This window comes from Thunnus thynnus, chromosome 14, assembly GCF_963924715.1.
Source record: "Thunnus thynnus chromosome 14, fThuThy2.1, whole genome shotgun sequence".
Classification (NCBI taxonomy): Eukaryota; Metazoa; Chordata; class Actinopteri; order Scombriformes; family Scombridae; genus Thunnus; species Thunnus thynnus.
Window position 1 is genome coordinate 3,351,111 of NC_089530.1, and position 19,620 is coordinate 3,370,730.

Genomic DNA, 19,620 nt, shown 5'->3' on the forward strand with positions numbered 1-19,620 from the left:
AACCACTTTTTTAATTCAGAGACAAATTTCAGTGAGAGATACACTTCAACTTAAGCAACTCTCTGACTTCAACATTAAGAAAGTGCTATATAGTTGGGGTGTATTTCTCATGACATTGATGGCAATTCAAGTTTTTGTCATGTCTGTCTAGACTGTCATCATTATTACCCTAACACAAACACTAACTTTGGTTCTCAATGCAGTAAGTGCTTGTTGTTGGGGTAGTTGCATTGACCACTGCATCTTCAGATGTGTGATCTGTGTGTGAATTGAAAACCTCAGTAAGAGATACACCTCAACTTTAGCCACATTCTTTGAACAAAACAAAGGAAAGTGCTTTGAAGTTGGGGTGTGATTCCATACTGTGTCACTACCTAGACTTGATCCAGATTCACAATTTGTATACACATGCCCACCATGTCAGAATGAGTTTTTGGATCTTTTTTCCCCTTTGTTGAAGTAGCCATTCAGTGCTAACTCTACTTCTCTGTATTGATTGCAGTTCTTTTGATGTAGTGTCAACTAGGTCCTCCAGGTGGCAATGTGTTGCATCAATGCAAACTCACTGCAATCTAATTGACCACTCAACATCTGCTAACGGCCTGCATGAATTTGAGATGACGGTTGTCTATTCACGTACAAAGAATGTGATTGTTTACTGACCGTTGTCACGGCCATTGAAACTTGATGAAAATGAAGGCGGGGTTGGGTTGAACGGTAGCACTGTGTATTTAAGATGGGCAAATCTGTGCACCACTTTCACTGCTAACAGGACGCAACGCAGAAGAGGCCAGAAAGAAACATCTCTAGACTCCGAGGGAACCTCATGAGTAAAGAAGATTTTTCACTGAGAGTTTGAGTTATTGGCCCAACTCGAGCATTGCCTTGTATTTTGACTACAGTAAGTGCTACTTGTTGGGGCGGTTGCACATGACAAATGCTACAGATTGCAAATGAAGAGAGGTACTATCGGAATCACGTTCAGATCACCTCAAACAGAGACACTGATGATTCTGGTTTTCATAAGTGCTTCTCTTTGGGGTTGTCTTGGTTGTGAGTTCTTCAACAGACATATCATCAGATAAATGCAGAGAGTCATTTCACATCAGATATGACACGGGAAATGTATGAATCGGTCACTAACATTACCTGAACAGAAGCACTGACTTGGGTCCTGAATGCAGTAAGTGCTACTTGTTGGGGTAGTTTTTCTGACCTCTGATTTCCCAGGCTCCTTTCAAGCTATTTTTCCAAACGCCCATTCTAAATCAGTTGTTACATGAATGCTGTTTTGGCACTGGATGAGTTTTTGGCTTTACCCTGACATGAGCACTGAATGTTCAATCCAGTAAGTGCCACTTGTTGGGGCAGTTTTCATTGACATAAGTAACTGTACATATGAGGAGACATTTCTTGCGGAAATCACTCTCAGATCACCTCAAATACAGCCACTGATGATTCTTGCATTCATAAGTGCTAGTTTTTGGGGTTGTCTTGGTTGGGACAGATTCCTTCATACATATATCTCTACAAAGCGGATGGAAGAAGAAGAAACCACTTTTTTAATTCAGAGACAAATTTCAGTGAGAGATACACTTCAACTTAAGCAACTCTCTGACTTCAACATTAAGAAAGTGCTATATAGTTGGGGTGTATTTCTCATGACATTGATGGCAATTCAAGTTTTTGTCATGTCTGTCTAGACTGTCATCATTATTACCCTAACACAAACACTAACTTTGGTTCTCAATGCAGTAAGTGCTTGTTGTTGGGGTAGTTGCATTGACCACTGCATCTTCAGATGTGTGATCTGTGTGTGAATTGAAAACCTCAGTAAGAGATACACCTCAACTTTAGCCACATTCTTTGAACAAAACAAAGGAAAGTGCTTTGAAGTTGGGGTGTGATTCCATACTGTGTCACTACCTAGACTTGATCCAGATTCACAATTTGTATACACATGCCCACCATGTCAGAATGAGTTTTTGGATCTTTTTTCCCCTTTGTTGAAGTAGCCATTCAGTGCTAACTCTACTTCTCTGTATTGATTGCAGTTCTTTTGATGTAGTGTCAACTAGGTCCTCCAGGTGGCAATGTGTTGCATCAATGCAAACTCACTGCAATCTAATTGACCACTCAACATCTGCTAACGGCCTGCATGAATTTGAGATGACGGTTTTCTATTCACGTACAAAGAATGTGATTGTTTACTGACCGTTGTCACGGCCATTGAAACTTGATGAAAATGAAGGCGGGGTTGGGTTGAACGGTAGCACTGTGTATTTAAGATGGGCAAATCTGTGCACCACTTTCACTGCTAACAGGACGCAACGCAGAAGAGGCCAGAAAGAAACATCTCTAGACTCCGAGGGAACCTCATGAGTAAAGAAGATTTTTCACTGAGAGTTTGAGTTATTGGCCCAACTCGAGCATTGCCTTGTATTTTGACTACAGTAAGTGCTACTTGTTGGGGCGGTTGCACATGACAAATGCTACAGATTGCAAATGAAGAGAGGTACTATCGGAATCACGTTCAGATCACCTCAAACAGAGACACTGATGATTCTGGTTTTCATAAGTGCTTCTCTTTGGGGTTGTCTTGGTTGTGAGTTCTTCAACAGACATATCATCAGATAAATGCAGAGAGTCATTTCACATCAGTTTTACATGACACGGGAAATGTATGAATCGGTCACTAACATTACCTGAACAGAAGCACTGACTTGGGTCCTGAATGCAGTAAGTGCTACTTGTTGGGGTAGTTTTTCTGACCTCTGATTTCCCAGGCTCCTTTCAAGCTATTTTTCCAAACGCCCATTCTAAATCAGTTGTTACATGAATGCTGTTTTGGCACTGGATGAGTTTTTGGCTTTACCCTGACATGAGCACTGAATGTTCAATCCAGTAAGTGCCACTTGTTGGGGCAGTTTTCATTGACATAAGTAACTGTACATATGAGGAGACATTTCTTGCGGAAAACACTCTCAGATCACCTCAAATACAGCCACTGATGATTCTTGCATTCATAAGTGCTAGTTTTTGGGGTTGTCTTGGTTGGGACAGATTCCTTCATACATATATCTCTACAAAGCGGATGGAAGAAGAAGAAACCACTTTTTTAATTCAGAGACAAATTTCAGTGAGAGATACACTTCAACTTAAGCAACTCTCTGACTTCAACATTAAGAAAGTGCTATATAGTTGGGGTGTATTTCTCATGACATTGATGGCAATTCAAGTTTTTGTCATGTCTGTCTAGACTGTCATCATTATTACCCTAACACAAACACTAACTTTGGTTCTCAATGCAGTAAGTGCTTGTTGTTGGGGTAGTTGTATTGACCACTGCATCTTCAGATGTGTGATCTGTGTGTGAATTGAAAACCTCAGTAAGAGATACACCTCAACTTTAGCCACATTCTTTGAACAAAACAAAGGAAAGTGCTTTGAAGTTGGGGTGTGATTCTATACTGTGTCACTACCTAGACTTTATCCAGATTCACAATTTGTATACACATGCCCACCATGTCAGAATGAGTTTTTGGATCTTTTTTCCCCTTTGTTGAAGTGGCCATTCAGTGCTAACTCTACTTCTCTGTATTGATTGCAGTTCTTTTGATGTAGTGTCAACTAGGTCCTCCAGGTGGCAATGTGTTGCATCAATGCAAACTCACTGCAATCTAATTGACCACTCAACACCTGCTAACGGCCTGCATGAATTTGAGATGACGGTTGTCTATTCACGTACAAAGAATGTGATTGTTTACTGACCGTTGTCACGGCCATTGAAACTTGATGAAAATGAAGGCGGGGTTGGGTTGAACGGTAGCACTGTGTATTTAAGATGGGCAAATCTGTGCACCACTTTCACTGCTAACAGGACGCAACGCAGAAGAGGCCAGAAAGAAACATCTCTAGACTCCGAGGGAACCTCATGAGTAAAGAAGATTTTTCACTGAGAGTTTGAGTTATTGGCCCAACTTGAGCATTGCCTTGTATTTTGACTACAGTAAGTGCTACTTGTTGGGGCGGTTGCACATGACAAATGCTACAGATTGCAAATGAAGAGAGGTACTATCGGAATCACGTTCAGATCACCTCAAACAGAGACACTGATGATTCTGGTTTTCATAAGTGCTTCTCTTTGGGGTTGTCTTGGTTGTGAGTTCTTCAACAGACATATCATCAGATAAATGCAGAGAGTCATTTCACATCAGTTTTACATGACACGGGAAATGTATGAATCGGTCACTAACATTACCTGAACAGAAGCACTGACTTGGGTCCTGAATGCAGTAAGTGCTACTTGTTGGGGTAGTTTTTCTGACCTCTGATTTCCCAGGCTCCTTTCAAGCTATTTTTCCAAACGCCCATTCTAAATCAGTTACATGAATGCTGTTTTGGCAATGGATGAGTTTTTGGCTTTACCCTGACATGAGCACTGAATGTTCAATTCAGTAAGTGCCACTTGTTGGGGCAGTTTTCATTGACATAAGTAACTGTACATATGAGGAGACATTTCTTGCGGAAATCACTCTCAGATCACCTCAAATACAGCCACTGATGATTCTTGCATTCATAAGTGCTAGTTTTTGGGGTTGTCTTGGTTGGGACAGATTCCTTCATACATATATCTCTACAAAGCGGATGGAAGAAGAAGAAACCACTTTTTTAATTCAGAGACAAATTTCGGTGAGAGATACACTTCAACTTAAGCAACTCTCTGACTTCAACATTAAGAAAGTGCTATATAGTTGGGGTGTATTTCTCATGACATTGATGGCAATTCAAGTTTTTGTCATGTCTGTCTAGACTGTCATCATTATTACCCTAACACAGACACTAACTTTGATTCTCAATGCAGTAAGTGCTTGTTGTTGGGGTAGTTGTATTGACCACTGCATCTTCAGATGTGTGATCTGTGTGTGAATTGAAAACCTCAGTAAGAGATACACCTCAACTTTAGCCACATTCTTTGAACAAAACAAAGGAAAGTGCTTTGAAGTTGGGGTGTGATTCTATACTGTGTCACTACCTAGACTTGATCCAGATTCACAATTTGTATACACATGCCCACCATGTCAGAATGAGTTTTTGGATCATTTTTCCCCTTTGTTGAAGTAGCCATTCAGTGCTAACTCTACTTCTCTGTATTGATTGCAGTTCTTTTGATGTAGTGTCAACTAGGTCCTCCAGGTGGCAATGTGTTGCATCAATGCAAACTCACTGCAATCTAATTGACCACTCAACATCTGCTAACGGCCTGCATGAATTTGAGATGACAGTTGTCTATTCACGTACAAAGAATGTGATTGTTTACTGACCGTTGTCACGGCCATTGAAACTTGATGAAAATGAAGGCGGGGTTGGGTTGAACGGTAGCACTGTGTATTTAAGATGGGCAAATCTGTGCACCACTTTCACTGCTAACAGGACGCAACGCAGAAGAGGCCAGAAAGAAACATCTCTAGACTCCGAGGGAACCTCATGAGTAAAGAAGATTTTTCACTGAGAGTTTGAGTTATTGGCCCAACTTGAGCATTGCCTTGTATTTTGACTACAGTAAGTGCTACTTGTTGGGGCGGTTGCACATGACAAATGCTACAGATTGCAAATGAAGAGAGGTACTATCGGAATCACGTTCAGATCACCTCAAACAGAGACACTGATGATTCTGGTTTTCATAAGTGCTTCTCTTTGGGGTTGTCTTGGTTGTGAGTTCTTCAACAGACATATCATCAGATAAATGCAGAGAGTCATTTCACATCAGTTTTACATGACACGGGAAATGTATGAATCGGTCACTAACATTACCTGAACAGAAGCACTGACTTGGGTCCTGAATGCAGTAAGTGCTACTTGTTGGGGTAGTTTTTCTGACCTCTGATTTCCCAGGCTCCTTTCAAGCTATTTTTCCAAACGCCCATTCTAAATCAGTTGTTACATGAATGCTGTTTTGGCAATGGATGAGTTTTTGGCTTTACCCTGACATGAGCACTGAATGTTCAATTCAGTAAGTGCCACTTGTTGGGGCAGTTTTCATTGACATAAGTAACTGTACATATGAGGAGACATTTCTTGCGGAAATCACTCTCAGATCACCTCAAATACAGCCACTGATGATTCTTGCATTCATAAGTGCTAGTTTTTGGGGTTGTCTTGGTTGGGACAGATTCCTTCATACATATATCTCTACAAAGCGGATGGAAGAAGAAGAAACCACTTTTTTAATTCAGAGACAAATTTCGGTGAGAGATACACTTCAACTTAAGCAACTCTCTGACTTCAACATTAAGAAAGTGCTATATAGTTGGGGTGTATTTCTCATGACATTGATGGCAATTCAAGTTTTTGTCATGTCTGTCTAGACTGTCATCTTTATTACCCTAACACAAACACTAACTTTGGTTCTCAATGCAGTAAGTGCTTGTTGTTGGGGTAGTTGCATTGACCACTGCATCTTCAGATGTGTGATCTGTGTGTGAATTGAAAACCTCAGTAAGAGATACACCTCAACTTTAGCCACATTCTTTGAACAAAACAAAGGAAAGTGCTTTGAAGTTGGGGTGTGATTCTATACTGTGTCACTACCTAGACTTGATCCAGATTCACAATTTGTATACACATGCCCACCATGTCAGAATGAGTTTTTGGATCTTTTTTCCCCTTTGTTGAAGTAGCCATTCAGTGCTAACTCTACTTCTCTGTATTGATTGCAGTTCTTTTGATGTAGTGTCAACTAGGTCCTCCAGGTGGCAAAGTGTTGCATCAATGCAAACTCACTGCAATCTAATTGACCACTCAACAGCTGCTAACGGCCTGCATGAATTTGAGATGACGGTTGTCTATTCACGTACAAAGAATGTGATTGTTTACTGACCGTTGTCACGGCCATTGAAACTTGATGAAAATGAAGGCGGGGTTGGGTTGAACGGTAGCACTGTGTATTCAAGATGGGCAAATCTGTGCACCACTTTCACTGCTAACAGGACGCAACGCAGAAGAGGCCAGAAAGAAACATCTCTAGACTCCGAGGGAACCTCATGAGTAAAGAAGATTTTTCACTGAGAGTTTGAGTTATTGGCCCAACTTGAGCATTGCCTTGTATTTTGACTACAGTAAGTGCTACTTGTTGGGGCGGTTGCACATGACAAATGCTACAGATTGCAAATGAAGAGAGGTACTATCGGAATCACGTTCAGATCACCTCAAACAGAGACACTGATGATTCTGGTTTTCATAAGTGCTTCTCTTTGGGGTTGTCTTGGTTGTGAGTTCTTCAACAGACATATCATCAGATAAATGCAGAGAGTCATTTCACATCAGTTTTACATGACACGGGAAATGTATGAATCGGTCACTAACATTACCTGAACAGAAGCACTGACTTGGGTCCTGAATGCAGTAAGTGCTACTTGTTGGGGTAGTTTTTCTGACCTCTGATTTCCCAGGCTCCTTTCAAGCTATTTTTCCAAACGCCCATTCTAAATCAGTTGTTACATGAATGCTGTTTTGGCAATGGATGAGTTTTTGGCTTTACCCTGACATGAGCACTGAATGTTCAATTCAGTAAGTGCCACTTGTTGGGGCAGTTTTCATTGACATAAGTAACTGTACATATGAGGAGACATTTCTTGCGGAAATCACTCTCAGATCACCTCAAATACAGCCACTGATGATTCTTGCATTCATAAGTGCTAGTTTTTGGGGTTGTCTTGGTTGGGACAGATTCCTTCATACATATATCTCTACAAAGCGGATGGAAGAAGAAGAAACCACTTTTTTAATTCAGAGACAAATTTCGGTGAGAGATACACTTCAACTTAAGCAACTCTCTGACTTCAACATTAAGAAAGTGCTATATAGTTGGGGTGTATTTCTCATGACATTGATGGCAATTCAAGTTTTTGTCATGTCTGTCTAGACTGTCATCATTATTACCCTAACACAAACACTAACTTTGGTTCTCAATGCAGTAAGTGCTTGTTGTTGGGGTAGTTGCATTGACCACTGCATCTTCAGATGTGTGATCTGTGTGTGAATTGAAAACCTCAGTAAGAGATACACCTCAACTTTAGCCACATTCTTTGAACAAAACAAAGGAAAGTGCTTTGAAGTTGGGGTGTGATTCTATACTGTGTCACTACCTAGACTTGATCCAGATTCACAATTTGTATACACATGCCCACCATGTCAGAATGAGTTTTTGGATCATTTTTCCCCTTTGTTGAAGTAGCCATTCAGTGCTAACTCTACTTCTCTGTATTGATTGCAGTTCTTTTGATGTAGTGTCAACTAGGTCCTCCAGGTGCCAATGTGTTGCATCAATGCAAACTCACTGCAATCTAATTGACCACTCAACATCTGCTAACGGCCTGCATGAATTTGAGATGACGGTTGTCTATTCACGTACAAAGAATGTGATTGTTTACTGACCGTTGTCACGGCCATTGAAACTTGATGAAAATGAAGGCGGGGTTGGGTTGAACGGTAGCACTGTGTATTTAAGATGGGCAAATCTGTGCACCACTTTCACTGCTAACAGGACGCAACGCAGAAGAGGCCAGAAAGAAACATCTCTAGACTCCGAGGGAACCTCATGAGTAAAGAAGATTTTTCACTGAGAGTTTGAGTTATTGGCCCAACTTGAGCATTGCCTTGTATTTTGACTACAGTAAGTGCTACTTGTTGGGGCGGTTGCACATGACAAATGCTACAGATTGCAAATGAAGAGAGGTACTATCGGAATCACGTTCAGATCACCTCAAACAGAGACACTGATGATTCTGGTTTTCATAAGTGCTTCTCTTTGGGGTTGTCTTGGTTGTGAGTTCTTCAACAGACATATCATCAAATAAATGCAGAGAGTCATTTCACATCAGTTTTACATGACACGGGAAATGTATGAATCGGTCACTAACATTACCTGAACAGAAGCACTGACTTGGGTCCTGAATGCAGTAAGTGCTACTTGTTGGGGTAGTTTTTCTGACCTCTGATTTCCCAGGCTCCTTTCAAGCTATTTTTCCAAACACCCATTCTAAATCAGTTGTTACATGAATGCTGTTTTGGCAATGGATGAGTTTTTGGCTTTACCCTGACATGAGCACTGAATGTTCAATTCAGTAAGTGCCACTTGTTGGGGCAGTTTTCATTGACATAAGTAACTGTACATATGAGGAGACATTTCTTGCGGAAATCACTCTCAGATCACCTCAAATACAGCCACTGATGATTCTTGCATTCATAAGTGCTAGTTTTTGGGGTTGTCTTGGTTGGGACAGATTCCTTCATACATATATCTCTACAAAGCGGATGGAAGAAGAAGAAACCACTTTTTTAATTCAGAGACAAATTTCGGTGAGAGATACACTTCAACTTAAGCAACTCTCTGACTTCAACATTAAGAAAGTGCTATATAGTTGGGGTGCATTTCTCATGACATTGATGGCAATTCAAGTTTTTGTCATGTCTGTCTAGACTGTCATCATTATTACCCTAACACAGACACTAACTTTGATTCTCATTGCGGTAAGTGCTTGTTGTTGGGGTAGTTGTATTGACCACTGCATCTTCAGATGTGTGATCTGTGTGTGAATTGAAAACCTCAGTACAATTTGTATACACATGCCCACCATGTCAGAATGAGTTTTTGGATCTTTTTTCCCCTTTGTTGAAGTAGCCATTCAGTGCTAACTCTACTTCTCTGTATTGATTGCAGTTCTTTTGATGTAGTGTCAACTAGGTCCTCCAGGTGGCAATGTGTTGCATCAATGCAAACTCACTGCAATCTAATTGACCACTCAACATCTGCTAACGGCCTGCATGAATTTGAGATGACGGTTGTCTATTCACGTACAAAGAATGTGATTGTTTACTGACCGTTGTCACGGCCATTGAAACTTGATGAAAATGAAGGCGGGGTTGGGTTGAACGGTAGCACTGTGTATTTAAGATGGGCAAATCTGTGAACCACTTTCACTGCTAACAGGACGCAACGCAGAAGAGGCCAGAAAGAAACATCTCTAGACTCCGAGGGAACCTCATGAGTTAAGAAGATTTTTCACTGAGAGTTTGAGTTATTGGCCCAACTTGAGCATTGCCTTGTATTTTGACTACAGTAAGTGCTACTTGTTGGGGCGGTTGCACATGACAAATGCTACAGATTGCAAATGAAGAGAGGTACTATCGGAATCACGTTCAGATCACCTCAAACAGAGACACTGATGATTCTGGTTTTCATAAGTGCTTCTCTTAGGGGTTGTCTTGGTTGTGAGTTCTTCAACAGACATATCATCAGATAAATGCAGAGAGTCATTTCACATCAGTTTTACATGACACGGGAAATGTATGAATCGGTCACTAACATTACCTGAACAGAAGCACTGACTTGGGTCCTGAATGCAGTAAGTGCTACTTGTTGGGGTAGTTTTTCTGACCTCTGATTTCCCAGGCTCCTTTCAAGCTATTTTTCCAAACGCCCATTCTAAATCAGTTGTTACATGAATGCTGTTTTGGCAATGGATGAGTTTTTGGCTTTACCCTGACATGAGCACTGAATGTTCAATTCAGTAAGTGCCACTTGTTGGGGCAGTTTTCATTGACATAAGTAACTGTACATATGAGGAGACATTTCTTGCGGAAATCACTCTCAGATCACCTCAAATACAGCCACTGATGATTCTTGCATTCATAAGTGCTAGTTTTTGGGGTTGTCTTGGTTGGGACAGATTCCTTCATACATATATCTCTACAAAGCGGATGGAAGAAGAAGAAACCACTTTTTTAATTCAGAGACAAATTTCGGTGAGAGATACACTTCAACTTAAGCAACTCTCTGACTTCAACATTAAGAAAGTGCTATATAGTTGGGGTGTATTTCTCATGACATTGATGGCAATTCAAGTTTTTGTCATGTCTGTCTAGACTGTCATCATTATTACCCTAACACAAACACTAACTTTGGTTCTCAATGCAGTAAGTGCTTGTTGTTGGGGTAGTTGCATTGACCACTGCATCTTCAGATGTGTGATCTGTGTGTGAATTGAAAACCTCAGTAAGAGATACACCTCAACTTTAGCCACATTCTTTGAACAAAACAAAGGAAAGTGCTTTGAAGTTGGGGTGTGATTCTATACTGTGTCACTACCTAGACTTGATCCAGATTCACAATTTGTATACACATGCCCACCATGTCAGAATGAGTTTTTGGATCTTTTTTCCCCTTTGTTGAAGTAGCCATTCAGTGCTAACTCTACTTCTCTGTATTGATTGCAGTTCTTTTGATGTAGTGTCAACTAGGTCCTCCAGGTGGCAATGTGTTGCATCAATGCAAACTCACTGCAATCTAATTGACCACTCAACATCTGCTAACGGCCTGCATGAATTTGAGATGACGGTTGTCTATTCACGTACAAAGAATGTGATTGTTTACTGACCGTTGTCACGGCCATTGAAACTTGATGAAAATGAAGGCGGGGTTGGGTTGAACGGTAGCACTGTGTATTTAAGATGGGCAAATCTGTGCACCACTTTCACTGCTAACAGGACGCAACGCAGAAGAGGCCAGAAAGAAACATCTCTAGACTCCGAGGGAACCTCATGAGTAAAGAAGATTTTTCACTGAGAGTTTGAGTTATTGGCCCAACTTGAGCATTGCCTTGTATTTTGACTACAGTAAGTGCTACTTGTTGGGGCGGTTGCACATGACAAATGCTACAGATTACAAATGAAGAGAGGTACTATCGGAATCACGTTCAGATCACGTCAAACAGAGACACTGATGATTCTGGTTTTCATAAGTGCTTCTCTTTGGGGTTGTCTTGGTTGTGAGTTCTTCAACAGACATATCATCAGATAAATGCAGAGAGTCATTTCACATCAGTTTTACATGACACGGGAAATGTATGAATCGGTCACTAACATTACCTGAACAGAAGCACTGACTTGGGTCCTGAATGCAGTAAGTGCTACTTGTTGGGGTAGTTTTTCTGACCTCTGATTTCCCAGGCTCCTTTCAAGCTATTTTTCCAAACGCCCATTCTAAATCAGTTGTTACATGAATGCTGTTTTGGCAATGGATGAGTTTTTGGCTTTACCCTGACATGAGCACTGAATGTTCAATTCAGTAAGTGTTACTTGTTGGGGCAGTTTTCATTGACATAAGTAACTGTACATATGAGGAGACATTTCTTGCGGAAATCACTCTCAGATCACCTCAAATACAGCCACTGATGATTCTTGCATTCATAAGTGCTAGTTTTTGGGGTTGTCTTGGTTGGGACAGATTCCTTCATACATATATCTCTACAAAGCGGATGGAAGAAGAAGAAACCACTTTTTTAATTCAGAGACAAATTTCGGTGAGAGATACACTTCAACTTAAGCAACTCTCTGACTTCAACATTAAGAAAGTGCTATATAGTTGGGATGTATTTCTCATGACATTGATGGCAATTCAAGTTTTTGTCATGTCTGTCTAGACTGTCATCATTATTACCCTAACACAAACACTAACTTTGGTTCTCAATGCAGTAAGTGCTTGTTGTTGGGGTAGTTGTATTGACCACTGCATCTTCAGATGTGTGATCTGTGTGTGAATTGAAAACCTCAGTAAGAGATACACCTCAACTTTAGCCACAAAACAAAGGAAAGTGCTTTGAAGTTGGGGTGTGATTCTATACTGTGTCACTACCTAGACTTGATCCAGATTCACAATTTGTATACACATGCCCCCCATGTCAGAATGAGTTTTTGGATCTTTTTTCCCCTTTGTTGAAGTAGCCATTCAGTGCTAATTCTACTTCTCTGTATTGATTGCAGTTCTTTTGATGTAGTGTCAACTAGGTCCTCCAGGTGGCAATGTGTTGCATCAATGCAAACTCACTGCAATCTAATTGACCACTCAACATCTGCTAATGGGCATCATGAATTTGAGATGATGGTTGTCTATTCACGTACAAAGAATGTGATTGTTTACTGACAGTTGTCACGGCCATTGGAACTTGTTGAAAATGAAGGTGGGGTTTGGTTGAACGGTAGCACTGTGTATTTAAGATGGGCAAATCTGTGCACCACTCCTGCTAACAGGACGCAACACAGAAGAGGCCAGAAAGAAACATCTCTATACTTGAGCATTTCCTTGCATTTTGACTACAGTAAGTGGTACATGCACCTTTAATTTGTGGTCCAGTATGTACAAATGTTAACTGTAATTCTACATTGAGGTAGAAGACCTCTGTGTATCAGTTAAACCAAGATGAAGATGATAAATTAAGATGTGTTATTTATCCTATAATGGTTTTTGATTTGAAATTTTACATTCAGTTTCTTTTATTGGACAGTGTTTTTACTTTCACTTGACCCTTATCCTCATTCAGAGGATATTTTCATGTACAGTGTTTGGTCCAACATGATTACACCTTTTGAGTAGATTGGGTACTTATTTATAAATTTATATTACATTTTAATTTAATTATCTTTTAATTCATATGATTACATGTATACATATTAAACAGTACGAGCTTGGCATGTATGAACACAGTAACTTCTTCAAAAAGCAGCCTTAAATGTTTTGTGATTCCTTACAGTAATGTGCACTACACCATTTGTAAGTTAAAAACAACTATAAAACAACAATACTTTTTTTTATTAATATATTTTCACAGTCATTATTATTACTAATGTGAAGCACATAGTTTTGAATTTAAATGTTATCATTATAAATATGGGTTTAACCATCTGAGACCTACTTTTACTGTATTATTTTGAATAATGAAAATATGAAATGTAGGTGTGTTAAAAAAAACCCACTACTTTTTACAGCAATATTTTTGATAATAAAAATAGAGTAATACATGTGTGTTAATTTTGGTGATGTTTAGAAGAATTTAAATGTATACACTCAAAAAATCTGGCCTCGGCAGTGTGGCGCTTGCATTTTGGGAAATGTAGTTCCCAATCATCCCCCAATGTTCTTTCAACATTTCAATGACGTTTGTGCAACGTGATAGCATGCGCTGGAAAATTCTGTTTTCAACAACTTCCGCTACTTCCTTTTAACTAAGAAGGCACAGGAACGTTATCAAAAGGTTTAGAAAGGTTTTCGGGAACGTTTAATCGGTCCACAGTTTTAGTGAAAAGTTAAATGGATCACGATAATGGGGAGAATCTCGACTGGTCAATGCAACGACGAGTGGATGGTTTGGTGAACAAACATATGGCAGACATTGCTCTGGAAACACTCCAGCATAGACTGTCTGCTGTGTCCGATGAGATGCACAGTCTGGTTGAACATGTCTCCAGACGCTCAGGGGAGGAGTTTAAAGATGAGCCGAGGCGAGGAGACGTCAGTTTCGGTGTGGAGCCGCTCTCCGACTGTAGCACCGAAGCCGCTGACAAGTTTATCTCAGCTTCATCCACAGGTAAACAGTTATTAGCGAAACTTCAAATAGCTTGATAATTTGAATGGTCTGCTAGGAAATATGGCAAGAATGTCAACGCTACCTTAACTTTAGGTAACTTGAATTAACCTAATGTGATATCACAAAATGCTGTGAACGTTCGTGTTTTTAATAATTTCACGCAATGGTGTCATTATCATATCTATAAGTTACTTAATTCTTTGCACATTTTCTGTGTTTGCGTCTTGAACTATGTCCTGAAGAATAGTAATTTACACTCTTTTCACTAGTCAGTGTAGCCTACCTATTTTATTTTTTTATATTTGTTATGTTTATTTGTAGCAGGCAATATGTACAAAAAACATGAAAATACATATTTACCAAAGCATTTAAAAGCACACACTAAAAGAATTAAATTCATGTTCAACTCTGAGTTAAAATTTAATTTAATATATTATCATTGATTTAGACTAAAAATTGTGACATCTCTATAAAAATGTACCTAAGTTGATGTGGCCCCATGTGTTTTTAATCACACTAGGTGATTGGAAGATGGCACTCTTAATTTAATACTATTGCCAAGATTACTATGTTTTTTATGATTATTGTGACTGGGGGTGTCAGTGTATTTATACATACATTCTTTAACATTTTAATTAAGTTAGTGTGTTTCTGATATAGTGTCAGCATCTGTGGGAGAAGAGTCATTTCTCAAAGCAATAAAATTAGGTTAAGAATGATTTGATAGTATTTAGGACACCTGAAAATCAGGTGGAGGAATAAAGAAAGCCATCATTATATCATTTTAAAATGCTTATTTGCCAACATACTGCTCACTATTGTAACCTTAAAGCAACAAGCACAAACATTATTCTGTCATGATGCCCTAGCATCAGAGATTTACACAAATATAAATTATTTTATCATAGCGGGCCTTTCAGACACGACAAGTTTTTTGTGTTGTTTTGGATTTATATATTAGACTTATGATCATGTTATGTATGTAGCACGTAAATAACACATGCCAGTCTCCTTTGGTTATCCATGGCACCATCTGCACTTTGTAAACTCAAACTTAACTTGAAACACAATCCTGTCACACTCCACCTCTTTCTACCTCTTCCTCTCCAGAGCCTGTTGCACAGCGGAAGATCATCTCCCTATTGGTGGAAATCAAAGAGGAGCAGCAAAGGCAGTGGGAAGTGCTGAGGGATCTTCAGGCCCGACTACAGAGTCAGGCTGGCTATGAGGAGGAGGATGTGGAGGCTCTGGAAATGGATCTCCCCCTGAATACTCTCGAGCAGCTGGATGAGATGGAGAGACAGCTGGAGGACCCAGGAATACAAAAGAGAATGGTAACGTGAATGTTGCGTTTTTTTCTGTGAAGGACCTCAGTACTAATCATGTGATTGCTCCAAGAATGTTATTAGAAGCAGAGCACTGAAATGCTATTCAGGGTCAAGGCCTGTTATTGACCTTACTCCGACATAAAAAGCATCCACAATGCATGATATTTTGGTGGCATGAACTATGTTTTTTTTTTTTAACCACTAATTTGAAACTGGCACAAGTGTATGCCAGAAAATAATGCATAAAATGTGTTTGGGTTTGGGGTGCAGAGGTTTTCAAAGGGAAGCTGATTCTTATGGTTTTCATCATGGAAACTGTAGAAATTCCTGTAATACACTGGTTTTTCAAGTATTTTACCTACATTTTACATGTATTAATATAAGGAAAGTAATAATTGAGGCTGCTAATAAATACATTTATTAATAGAATAACATTTACTTTGTGAATGTAAGCATTGCAGATAGTTATAAACACGTAGCTTGGCTTACTGTGAAACTGGTGTTGACACCTGGTCCAAATTCTAGGTGTCTTACCTGTCACGGATGGGTGGGGCTACAGTCGATGATGCAGTGAGACGGCTTATGCAAGCTGTGCTTTCATTCGCTGTTGGTTCTGAGCTCAATTGGGTGGGCCGCGGACAGAAGAGGAGCTTCAGGAACACTCGCCTCCAAGGGGTCCTCTTCCGTAAGTACAAAAAAACCCCCAAATATAAGATCAATTTTATTGATCTCACACAGGGGGAATGAAATGTCACAGCTTCAAAAGGAAGCTCAAGAATTGATGGATGATATAGATCTACAACCTTAAAGGATATATCTAGGGATATTATTTATGGTTCTTATTGTCAACAAATCCACTGAAAAGACTAAAACCAACAATGATCATTGAACATGAATTGATCCTGCTAACAAGTATTCTGTGTGTATCCAAATCCTGATACTGATCTTATTCCTCTGTGCCATAGAGCTCCATTGTTGTTAGAAACTATTAAAAACACATCATTGAGCCACACTGGTGCACTAAGTGACATATGCCTTTATAACCATGAACACACACTATTGTTTATTTTCACTCAGACCCACACACCGTCCTACTGCCAGAAATACTTAACTAGAGCAAAAAATGTGGATTAATCCACTGCTGAAAATAGTCTCCAGCAAATGCTCCATTGCCTCCTGTTTAAGTATGTTTGCTAAAAACCACAGTGGCCAGCTGTTCTAGGAAATTGTTGAGCCATTTTATAAAAAGAAAGTTGATGTTAGGTGAGCTGTTCAAAAAGATATGTCTTCAGTAGGAAGTAGTGGGCTTAGGGCTGAGAGCCACAGGCAGGGCAGGGAAGTCAGAAAGTATTGAGAGATGGATTATGGAGATGGACATTGTTGGTTTTAGTCTTTTTCTGAAATTTGTTGACAGTAAGAAAATACAATATGCACATACTTATCCTTAAAAAAACAGAATACTACATACAGTACTTTACATGTATTTACTGTATAGATGTACTATATACACCATGCATAAATAGTGTCTATAGACACAAGGAATGGTGTCCGGTTGTGGCATTTCTTGTGTCTCCAGTTAGCAGTGTAAGCAGGATGTGGGGTTCAGACTCCACTACCAAAAGCATTTCATTTCATAGTTTATAAAACTGATATTTCTAAATTGTCATACTGCATAATTTTCCACCAATTTAAATCATATAAGTTTTGTGTTTAATGAATAGTTAGAATACTTTAATCACAGCTTGGTGCTACAAGCTTTGCTGTGTGTCTCATAAATGCTGCTTTGCTTTTCAAATGTGTCAAAATTGTTAGTACTCAATGGGGGTTAAAGTCTGGCATCTGATAACACTACATCTGACTGTGGCTGAGTTGAGCCTGTGCAAGTTACTGACAGAGGGGTTAAAATCATCCCCACACCTGAATATACAATATGCACAACCAAGTTTGATTGTGGGTTTTATGCACTGTTGCATGAACTTTTTGTGTAGCTGTTTGATTCATGTGTAAATGGGACTGTCTCTCAGGCTTCAACAGTTGTTTTCAAAATCTGTATCTGATAGAAAAGATATAGAAAGACATAAAATGTTCTGGCTTGTTTGGAATGGTAAATAAATAACCCTGAGCTGTACAGAAGGATGATCTCCATCTTCTCTAATGCGCAACTCCTAGGTGCTCTGAAACGAACACCAGTGGGTAAAGAGGCCACACATCATCAGTATGCTGACGTGGTGAAGAAATGGCTGCGGTTTGCCCCGTTCAGACAAGGAGGGACTGGCCGTCGCTGCTGCAAACCTTCCACAGAGTTTCCGGATTCTGAAGATACTGACCAAAGTTTTAACCAAAGCTGCACACACTGATATTTATCTCACTTAATTGGTTATCCCAAGATAAATAAACTTAAGGGGTTCTGTTCTTGGACCAGATGTCCTCATGTAAAAACTTTTCTTTTTTTTTTTTACATATACCTGCACATTGCACATTTATTATTTTTCTTCCTCCAAAGTGCTAATAGTGCAAATATGTCCCTTTTTTTTAAAGGAGCTGAATAAGGAGACATTTTCTCAGTTTCAGTGAGCTGTGTTAGGGAACGAAAACTTGGCAACAGTGTGCCTTTTATGAACTTCACTTGAAAAATGGACACATTTGAAAAGAATACAATAATTCTTTTTAAAATATCGGTAAGTGCATATCATTCTCATTTGTTTAAAAATGGACATATAGTGAGCCAGCGTGAAACCATCCACTGTATGAATTTGTGTTAAAGCATTGTTTTACATTTTGTACACCAACAACGTTATTCCCTATTTCATTGCCTAATGCAGCTTTGTAACTACTGAGGGTTACGTATACAGCATGTGAGAATTTGTACAGTGGATGTTCACAGTTTATACTGTAGGGGGCAACAAATTCAACATCATTGGTTTATTGAGTCATGTTTCTCAAAGTGGTTTAAAGTTTCTGTCATCCCTGTCTTCTCATGTCTCAAAATGTTGTAACATCAAACTGTATTTGCAGTTTTTCAGTAAATTAAATACTATATTGCCTGGAAAAAAGCGTCTCCATGACTTTTTCCACATGTTACTTTGTAGCTGGAACCACAAAAATTGCAAAACTACCAACTACCAGACCAAGTGAGACACAGGTGACATATGCTCCAAGTCATGCTTGTGTAATACTTTGTTTAGCTTCACAAACATTCTGATTCTTTTACATTTTACTTTAAGTTTGATTAGGATGCTTTTTGCAAATAGTCAAGGAATATAATAAATCGTGTTTAATAGCCTTGCAACACGAGAAACTGTTGAAATGGACACATGCCAGGAATACATTCACTTCAGTTCTTAAAGGCTTCATGTCATAAGAAGTTAAATGTAAGTTGGTTTTACACCAGTATTTCTTTTTCTGGAGAAGTGCAATTTCTGCAAAATATGTTTTGTTCCTCTTTCCACTGCTGATGATTAGTTTTGCAAATACAATAAAATCAAAGTGCATCACAAAACATACATATAGTGTGTGAAAATATGAAGCGGCAACCTCTGAGACTGAAAAATGAAGCCAATGCGAAAGTGCCAAAAGCTTGCAGTTCTTGAATGGCCGCTTGAGGCTGGCTCCAAAAGCGAGTCAATCCCCATATTAAAATGCCCAACTTCACAACAGAAATAAACATGTTCACAGCTTGGTACTAGCTTTAGGGTCAGCTCTGCCTTCTTGTCCAAATACAGTCACTTCCGGCTCCAAAAATCCAAGATGGCAATGGTCAAAATGCAAACTCGACTTCAAAATGGGAGTCCACGACGTGACAGTGGCTAACGTCCATTATTTTTTACAGTCTGTGGAGAATATACGTTGAGACAACCTGCACTGCATGA

At 39.4% G+C, this 19,620-nt stretch overlaps 1 protein-coding gene across 1 annotated transcript; it reads left to right on the forward strand.

The window, feature by feature from the left end:
* Positions 1 to 13,992: 13,992 nt before the first annotated feature.
* On the forward strand, positions 13,993 to 18,790 carry si:dkey-187a12.4 (uncharacterized). The gene is made up of 4 exons (XM_067609352.1): positions 13,993 to 14,423; positions 15,534 to 15,757; positions 16,277 to 16,436; positions 17,921 to 18,790. Exons 1-4 carry the CDS (start codon positions 14,147 to 14,149, stop codon positions 18,106 to 18,108), a joined length of 849 nt encoding a protein of 282 aa, XP_067465453.1. The 5' UTR covers positions 13,993 to 14,146; the 3' UTR covers positions 18,109 to 18,790.
* Positions 18,791 to 19,620: the final 830 nt, after the last annotated feature.

Coding starts and splice junctions, on each gene's coding strand:
- si:dkey-187a12.4 (XM_067609352.1), top strand. CDS start 14,147: ATGGATCACGATAATGGGGAGAATCTCGACTGGTCAATGCAACGACGA. Junction 15,758..16,276: donor CAGGAATACAAAAGAGAATG/GTAACGTGAATG, acceptor TCCAAATTCTAG/GTGTCTTACCTGTCACGGAT. Junction 16,437..17,920: donor CCTCCAAGGGGTCCTCTTCC/GTAAGTACAAAA, acceptor CGCAACTCCTAG/GTGCTCTGAAACGAACACCA.